Source organism: Hemiscyllium ocellatum, chromosome 19 (genome assembly GCF_020745735.1).
Source record: "Hemiscyllium ocellatum isolate sHemOce1 chromosome 19, sHemOce1.pat.X.cur, whole genome shotgun sequence".
NCBI lineage: Eukaryota > Metazoa > Chordata > Chondrichthyes > Orectolobiformes > Hemiscylliidae > Hemiscyllium > Hemiscyllium ocellatum.
Genome location: NC_083419.1, coordinates 32597079 through 32606754, shown reverse-complemented (window position 1 = coordinate 32606754; position 9676 = coordinate 32597079). Strand labels below are relative to the sequence as shown.

General features: G+C 40.7%; 1 protein-coding gene across 1 annotated transcript in view; it reads right to left on the bottom strand.

The window, feature by feature from the left end:
- Window positions 1-422: 422 nt before the first annotated feature.
- Window positions 423-9676, bottom strand: part of LOC132825055 (transcription factor EC-like) — a 146785-nt gene continuing 137531 nt past the window's right edge. The window contains exon 9 of the mRNA XM_060840061.1: window positions 423-1760. Within this exon, the coding sequence (XP_060696044.1) occupies window positions 1383-1760 (378 nt within the window). The 3' untranslated portion in view covers window positions 423-1382. The remainder of the gene's footprint in view (window positions 1761-9676) is intronic.

Below are 9676 nucleotides of genomic sequence, written 5' to 3'. Positions count from 1 at the left end.
CCTTTAATGTCTTTCTGAAAACAGCACTAACCAAGATTTTTGGTCACCTTCCTCAATGCTTTGCTGTCAGCTACATGTCCCATGTTTTACTTTATATTGTAAAGACACCTTAAGTGCTTCAATATATTGAAGTTGCAGCATAAATGCAATCTGGTGTTGAAAAATGGGAAATTCTTTAAAGAGTTACTGTAATGCCCCTTCTGCTCATTGCAAATATTTTAATGTTCTATTTGATCTATTTGGTTAAACAAATGAAGGGGAAGGCAGAGTTAACATTAAATGAAAAAAATTTATGGCTTCTGAGGTATATGAAATACTTCACAAGGAAGATCACTAAAGCATATTATGAAACAAAAAATTTTACATCATTAACTGTTTGTAAAATAAACAAGTAACATTCCTTAGAAATTATTATGAGGGCCTTCAATTTTTTAAACAAAATATACTCAAGTATTTTTCTACAATTTTCACTTTAATGTATTATGATTCTAACTAATATGTAGCTTAATTACACTGAACAGGGGTTTCACATGTAATGCTGCAACATAACTCCCCATATGTCCAGAAAAGGGGCAGAATACAAGTTCAACATTTTATATCATACTTATTATTTCTCAAATAATTAATTTACCATCTCCCTTTTGTTCAAATTATTCTAAAACAAAAATTGGGAACTAAAGCTGGATTCTTGTCCACACAGTCATACAAGAATCAACAGAACGGAGATTAACCTCCTTAAAGCATGAAAATGCAACCTGAACTCAAATACTCAAAGCCAGAGTTGTGGGGCAGGGATACAAAGAATTTCCAATTCCTAAAATGGGATATTTATTTTACATTTAGAAAAATGCAATTTCAGCTGACCCATCACTAAACTATTTAATGTCTGTAACCATTCTAACTAAACAGGACATGCCAATATCGCATCTACATAAAATAGTAGAGCATCAGTTTCTGACTGTTTTGGCATATCCCATTACTACGAACATTCCCATATTTCTGTCCTCAAAAAAGCCTGATTGAAAATAAAAGTTTTGCTTAAATGTGCTTGAATATACAAAGAATCAGTTGTTTGCAAATACACCTTGTGAAAAAGAATGTTGAAGCATTCTATTAACTGTGCATATGATTATGTCCCATCAGAACACTAGATTTATTTGTCCATGTGATTACTGGATCAGTTTCCCTTGTGAAGGATTTTTAATAGCAGCAAAAGTGAAATAAAAAGTGTGGAGAATATTCTAACCTTCAAAGTAAAAATGTTAACAGCCAGGATGTGAAAATGTCTCAAGGCATCAAGCAGTAAGCAAATCACCTTAATGTTTTAATCATTTTTAAGTGAAATGATCATTGTTCCTCACTGCACCACAGAAGGATATTTTTCACAGTTCATCATCTGTGCTGAAGCTGCTTCTCCTACTGCTTCCTTTAGATGCACCAGGTGGTGATGTTGTAGACAACAGTGGATCAGATGCCAGTGGAGAGATTGTATTGTCTAATAGAATGTTATCGAGCCGGTTTTCCGGTTTCAAAGCAGCACTGAATGACAAGTCTGTAAAGTGTGACAATGGATCCAAGAAGTTACAGGATGCCTCATTAAGTTCACTCAACATTTGTGACAAGCTTGGCTGCTGCAGATAATCAGGGCTATTGTCCCCTTGGTAGGACTCATGCTTGACAATGTGAGTTACCAGCTCAGTTGGACTAATGGCTGATGACACAGTGGGCAGTCCATGGACCCGAGCTTGCATTTCCAGCTCCTGAAAAGAGAACGCCATCTTAGATGCATTGTAGTTTACAAAATGCAAAATTCAAACTAGAGCTTGCATTAAAATATGGAGGAAATAATCCTTAAAACTGGAGTGTAGGGCCTTTCCATTGTTCAGCTATCTAGTTAAATGTGGACTAAATTGTAATAGTGTCAGCCAAATACCTGAAGGACTAAAATTTGACCCTTTTGACATATTTGTGGAAGGTCTAATTGCAATATTCATCTCAACCTCAGTCCAAACTTACATCTATTAGAGACATATCCACCTTGTTAAAATCTTCTGCCTGGAACAAATAGCAATATCAGAGCAAAGGAAGAAATGGAACCAAATGGCCTATTCCAGACACTGATTTATGTTTATGTACATCTAGGTCTCTACTCCTAAAGAGTAGGACATGTTGTTATCTTCTGTCTCCAAGTTATTTCTACCAAATTAGGTGGCTCTACACTTTTCCCTAGATTTCAGAAGTTACAAAACTTCAAAATCTATGTGACACTATATCAAACCCCTTTGCAAAATACTGTACACATTAACTACATTATGCTCCACCTAATTTTTACTTAAAACCCAAGTTAAGCACAAGTGTTCCCTTTATAAGTGCCTTACTGACCAAAGCCCAAACATTGTCGTCTCACCATGTTGCCACCTCACCAAGGGAAACTGACTGGTCAGAGTGTAACAGGTTTAGGCACACACTTCTGAGCAAGGGTGTAATGTTTGCAGTTCTCAACACTACCACGCCCTAAGAGTGAAACAAGTTCTCCTTGGTGTCTAGTCTAATCTTTCCATCAACCATTTTACAATCCCTAGTAAATGGATATCACCAATGAAAAACAAGTATACCTATCCACTTTATTTCATACATCTTAATTAACTCAGCCTTCAGCTCTATTCTAAAGAGCCTTAGTCTAGCCAATTTCCTCAGAGCTGGCAATTTTCGAGCCATGATAATATTATTGTAAATCCCATACAATCAAGAGTGATTGTACCTTTTCTGTACTGTCATAACTAGACCATACACAAGACTTCATTTGTGGACTGAGGTTCCTTCTGTAATTTCAACATTATAGCCCTGCATTGGTATTCAACAGCTCGACTAGTGAAGGATAGCATCTTCTTTACCAACTTATCTACTTCTCCAATGCCTTCAAGGGCCTGTGTACAAACACTCAATACAGCAACCCCTTTTGAATGACCATGTATTTGTTGCATGTTCCATTTCACCACATTTGCCCTTCTTGCATTTAGAAGCATACACTTTTCCAAAATGTGTTCTATTTGACATTTCTCTGCTCATGCAAGCAAACCATTGATCTCTTCCTGCAGTTGACAGGTATCCTTTCCATCAACTATCCAATGTTTTTATTGTCAGCAAGTGTCTCAATCATACCTCCAACATTTAAGTTCCAAATTTAATATTAAATAGCAAGGAAACCAAGCTGAGCCTTATGCAGCACTACTTGAACGGCTTTCCATTCAATAGACAATAGGTGCAGGAGCCCTTGGAGCCTGCACCACCACTCAATATGATCATGGCTGATCATCCTTAATCAGTATCCTGTTCCTGCCTTATCTCCACAACCCCTTGATTCCACTATCCTGGAGATCTATCCAACTCTTTCTTAAATTAATCCAGAGACTGGGCCTCCACTGCCCTCTGGGGCAGAGCATTCCACACAGCCACCACTCTCTGGGTGAAGAAGTTTCTCCTCATCTCTGTCCTAAATGGTCTACCCCATATTTTTAAGCTGTGTCCTCTGTTTTGGCACTCACCCATCAGCGGAAACATGTTTCCTGCCTCCAGAGTGTCCAATCCTTTTAATAATCTTATATGTCTTAATCAGATCCCCTCTCAGTCTTCTAAACTCAAGGGTATACAAGCCGAGTCACTCCAGTCTTTCAGCATAAGGTAGTCTCGCCATTCCAGGAATTGACCTCGTGAACCTACGCTGCACTCCCTCAATAGCCAGAATGTCTTTCCTCAAATTTGGAGACCAGAACTGCACACAATACTCCAGGTATGGTCTCACCAGGGCCCTGTACAGCTGCAGAAGAACCTCTTTGCTTCAATACTCAATCCCTCTTGTTACGAAGGCCAGCATGCTATTAGCCTTCTTCACTACCTTCTGTACCTGCATGCTTACCTTCATTGGCTGGTGTACGAGAACACCCAGATCTCTTTGTACTGCCCCTTTACCTAAATGGATTCCATTTTAGGTAGTAATCTGCCTTCCTGTTCTTACCAAAGTGGATAACCATACATTTATCCACATTAAACTGCATCTGCCCACTCACCTAACCTGTCCAGGTCACCCTATAATCTATCATCCTCCTCCTCACATTTTACCCTGCCACCCAGCTTAGTATCATCAGCAAATTTGCTAATGTTATTACTAATACCATCTTCTATCCATTAATATATTGTAAAAAGCTGCAGTCCCAGCACTGATCCGTGCGGTACCCCACTGGTCACTGCCTGCCATTCCGAAATGGAGCAGTTTATCACTACTCTTGGTTTCCAGTCAGCCAACCAACTTTCAATCCAAGTTAGTACTTTGCCCCCAATACCATGCACCCTAGTTTTGCTCACTATCCTCCTATATGGGACTTTATCAAAAGCTTTCTGAAAGTCCACATCCAGTAGATGTAGTGTATCTCCCTCGTCCATCTTCAGAGTTACATCCTCAAAGAACATAATTATTACCTTTTGCTGCCTGCCGAGTAAATGTTGGATCCAACTCTGTTTCTTGTATCCCATGAGTGTTTTTCTTAAGTCTGTGAAACCTTGCCCAATTCCTTAAAGGATTGCTTAAACATCTATTGCACCACCTCCATCAATTCTCATTATTCTTTCAAAATATTGAAGTTAGCAACACATTACCTTCCCTGAAAGAAACAGTGCTGATTATCCCCAATTAATGTGTCTCTCCAAGTAGCAGCTAATCATAACTAGTGTTCTTTCCAGTAATTTACCCAAAGTTTAATTGGGTGACCTGTATTTACAGGTATTGGCATTTCCTGAATGTGGCACAATTGAGGACTGCAGATGTTGGAGATTAGAGTCTAGATTAGAGTGGTGCTGGAAGAGCACAGCAGGTCAGGCAGCAGAGGGAACAGGGAAGGATGAAAGGAAGACATTTTGGACAAAAGCCCTTCATCAGGGATTTCCTGAATGGGCTCATCTGGGACATATGGTGTGCACATGTCGTCATAGTCTGTGGCCTATAGACTACCTAGAGAATGCAGTTTGTTCCTTAGCTGTAGGAAAACCTATTCACTCCTAAACTCAAGGATACTCGTTAATACTGCTACACATCCTCTTTTCTGAACACTGAAAATATGTAACACCCAATTCCCCTCCTTGAAGCAGACCTATAACGACAAACAGAGTGCTTGTAACTCTTCAGTTATTATACTCTATTGTGCATTCAAGTGCACGATGAATTCTGTTTACAAAATTTCAATTTCTCCCTTATTCCAAATCCAACTTTGAATTTACTGTTGTCTATTCTACTGCTAATAATCTCTCCCAGTATTTTGTACATCATGATATTGTGATTCCCACACATTTGTTGATTTTAGTTTCAAAACACTCCCCAAGACCACTAACAAATTTTTACAAGGAACAGTGTCTGCTCTGTTCAAATGCAACTACCTGGCTTGTACAGGTGCTATCTTCTCCAGAGCCAATTCCATTGACCCAGGAATCTAAAGCCCTCCCTCCTGCATCATAATTTCCAGCCACATGTTTCTTCAAGTCCTATTTCTGGACACTGATTATTACTTTGACAAACAAGATTGCCAAGCTCTACTTAACTCTGTTCAACAGAGGACCACATCTCCTGACATACCAACATCACTGGCACCAGTGTGCCTCAACTCGAAATGTTCGCCGTGCCGCAGAAAAACAGAGTCAGCAGCCACTGACATTTTTGTCCTGAGGAAGCAAAATGGAATTATAGAACTTCAGGAAATGCTCACCCCATCTGATCCAAAAAAACAAAAACCTTCCTGTCACTACTGCTGCCTCACTCATCTTCCCAGGTCAGACTGTGGTCACATGAGTTCGGTTGTTGATGCATTCTTCAACTGAAGACTTTTGCTGCAGAAGTAACCACGCCCTTAAAGCTCTTCTACTAAAAGGTTACATCACTTGCATCGATCTGAATGTGGAAAGTTACCCAGGTATATCTTCTACATTTGGCAGGACAAAGCCAATGCTGAGGCAGTAATTGGCTAGTTAAGTACTGGAAGATGTCGTCATCAGTGCTAAGCAGCTCCTTCTCAGCAATACCCAGATTGGGTTCTGCTGGGCCACTCAGCCCCTGACCTCATTACAGCTTTGGTTCAGACATGGACAGTAGAGCTGCATATGAGCGAGAGAGCATCAAATCTAATCCAGGCTGCATTTGCCTCATTATAACATCAAGAAACCCAAACACAATTAAATGTCTGTGTTGGGTAGAGTCATACCTGGCACATAGCCAAGACCATCTTGCTATGAGGCCAGTCATCTTCAGATCACCACTATAGGAATTCCTTAGGTTCAAAGTCTTCAGCTGCTTCAATGACCTTTCCTCCATCATAAGGTTAGAAGTGGCAATGTTTGATGATTGAACAATGTTCAGCATATCCCCAACTCCTCAGATACAGAAGCAATCCACGTTCAAGTGCAACAAGATCAGAATATCCAGGCTTAGGCTGACAAGTCACAAGTAACGTTCACACCACAAATGCCAAGCAACGTCTGCCTCAAATAAAAGATTATCTAACCACAGCCTTTTGACACTCACTTGACATTGTTTTATCATTACTGAATACTGCCCACAGCACCACCACCCCCCGCCCCCCCCCCACCCCCCCTCCAAACTAACAAGTTGGGTTTATAATTGACCCAAAACAACTGGACCCACGAAATAACTAGTGGTTACAAGAGTAGCTCAGGTGAGGAATGCTACAAGTAACTCACCTCCTGACTCCATCTAAAAGGGCACAAGTCTGAATGGGATGGAATACTCATTGTCTGGATGAGTGCAGCTTCAACAGCATCTTATGTTTGACACCATCCAAGCAAAGCAGCCTGTTTAATTGACATTACATCTTCCACCACAGACACTCAATAGCAACAATGCATCTTACTGATATTACACAATGTTGAATTTTGCCAAAGATTTTATCCCTTGTACCTTCGAAACCTCAAATACATCCATCCAGAAGATTTATGGAAGCAAATGCATGGGACCACCACCTTCCTGACTGAAAATCCTGGAATTCCCTCCCTAACAGCATTGTGGATCAAACCACATAGTACATGAACTGCTGCAGTTCAAGGTGGCATCTCACCACCACCTTCAAGGGCAATAAGTACTGTCTAGCCAGTCTTGCCCATGTCCTATTCATAAGTAATAACAAAAATGGGGGACAGCCACCACTTTCAAGGGACAGCAATAAATGCTGGTTATGCCAGAAAACCCAGCTACATTAAAGAAATTTTAAAAATGATGGCTGTCTCCCATCCTCAACTCCAAAAAAGCCCTTCACCTTCAGATTTCCAGACTCTTACACATGAGAGATTTGTCCTTTCCCTCTCACCATCATAAAATTGGGATGAACCTTTACATGTTAAATATTAACTAAACGTAGCAAAGACAGGATTGCATCTTTCAGAATCTCTGGAATGGCACAGGGGCAATGAGTTTCAGCAGTCCCTATACACATGTGCCAGACCTGATGGGCTTGATCAAGACCAGCATATCCATTGGGGGTAGAACCTACCTCAGATGCCTGCCCAACGGCCACTGCTGAGGAGCCTTTTCTAGAGGGGACAGATGAGCGCCAATACTACACTTTATGGAGTGGGAACAAGACAACAAAATCCTACAGGGACAAGTAGCAGGCCCAGGCTTTAACTGTAGAATGCAGAAGTTGCATTCTTTTCAGGCCAAGAAAGCAAATTCTGTATTAAGTCTGCTTATTGACTAAAGTTTTTCCTTCAGATTTCATTCAAACATCTAGCAATAGACTCTAGCAAAGGAAAGATAAGAAAACTTTAAGCAGAACATTAAAAGCCTTATTTTCACAAAGACGGTTTATTTACACGACTCTGTTCGTCATTTGGGCCAGAACTAAAGTACACCAAAAAATTAAGTGGTGTTCTGTAGAAGACATCACTTAAAATGGGGTGGCTCAGTGGTTAGCACTGCTGCCTCACAGCAGCAGGGTCCCAGACTCAATTCCAGTCTCGGATGCTGTGTAGAGTTTGTACATTCTCCATGTCTGAATGGGTTTCCTCCCACAATCCAAAGATGTGCAGGTCAGGTGAATTGGCCATGCTAAATTGCCCATAGTGTTGAGTGCATTGGTCAGAGGGAGATGGTTCTGAGTGGGTTACTCTTCGGAGGGTCAGTGTGGATTGGTTGGGCTGAAGGGCCTGTTTCCACATTGTAGGGAAAACAAAAAATGGGTCCATGAACTGCAAGGAAGCACACCAGTTTTTTTTTTAAAAAACCTATAACTGAAGAGAGAGTTAGACTACTCTTATAGCTGTTCCTCAGATGCTGCCTGAACCGCTGTGCTCTTCAGCACCACTAATCCAGAATATGGTTTCCAGCATCTGCAGTCATTGTTTTTACCTGTTTTCGTGGGCGGTACGGTGGTTAGCACTGCTGCCTCACAGCGCCAGAGACCCGGGTTCAATTCCTGACTCTGTGCAAATTCCACACAGTCAGTTGCCTTTCTCCCCGTGTCTGTGTGGGTTTTCTCTGGGTGCTCCAGCTTCCTCCCACAGTCCAAAGATGTGTAAAAATTCAGGTGAATTGGCCATGCTAAATTGCCTGTAGTGTTAGGTAAAAGGGTAAATGTAGGGGAATGGGTGGGTTGCGCTTCCGTGGGTTGGTGTGGACTTGTTGGGCCAAAGGGCCTGTTTCCACACTGCAAGTAATCTAATCTAAATCTACCCAGAACTGTGAAACAACCATGGCTCAAACTAACGTGTTTCAAAGTGGCACATTGACATCCAACAGAAAACTGCTTTGCTTAGTTATCAACGAACCCTGGACAACAAACTAAATTTTGTGTCTTTTATATATTTCAATAGTCTATTGAGCAATGGAAATAGTCAATACTAACAAACACACGCCCATAATTGCCCATCTAAATCTAATCAGATCTTCCCAGGATCACAAGATTACAAACTTAATGTAGCCTTAGTCCGACGATCAAAAGAACTTTATTCTAGAGAGGAGTGCAACTGCCTTTTATTTAAAAAGGGATTTCACTAAGTGTTGTCAAGAAGTCCTTGCCAAAAAAATTGGTAAGTTATCGGAGAAGATTCGCCACTGGCTGGGATCATATCAAGTACAAAATTAGCAATGTTCAAGCCCTATCATTTTCGGCTGTTTCAGTGATTTTCTCTCCATCATAACTAGGGAAGTCAACATTTGAGAAAACTTGCTGAATATTAGTATTTAAATCCAGTTGTAATTCCTCAAACTAAGCACTCTATGTCCTATAACAAAATCGGCATTTAGCAGGATGCTATCCGTTAACATTTTACTGCAAGTGTCAGGCATTGACCAGCACCAACACGAAACTAAATCCTTCCTCTTGAAATTCAACAGTATAACCAGGAGGTAGGGGAAGTGTTGCTGGGAGCTCAGGATTTACCAAAACTAACTGTACCAAGTACATGTACTGCAGCTACAGAGCAAATCTGAATGTGGTCTCAGTCTCTCACCAGATCCACTAAATCCTGTTTACAAGCTGCAAAAACATAGCAGCACAGTGGAATACTATGAACTTGCCTGGATGACCGCAGCACCAACAAAATCCAAAAATCTGACACTTTTCAGACCCAACAGCAGTGCCCTCTTAATGAAATTTGTTTCTTCTAATTTATAGGGATA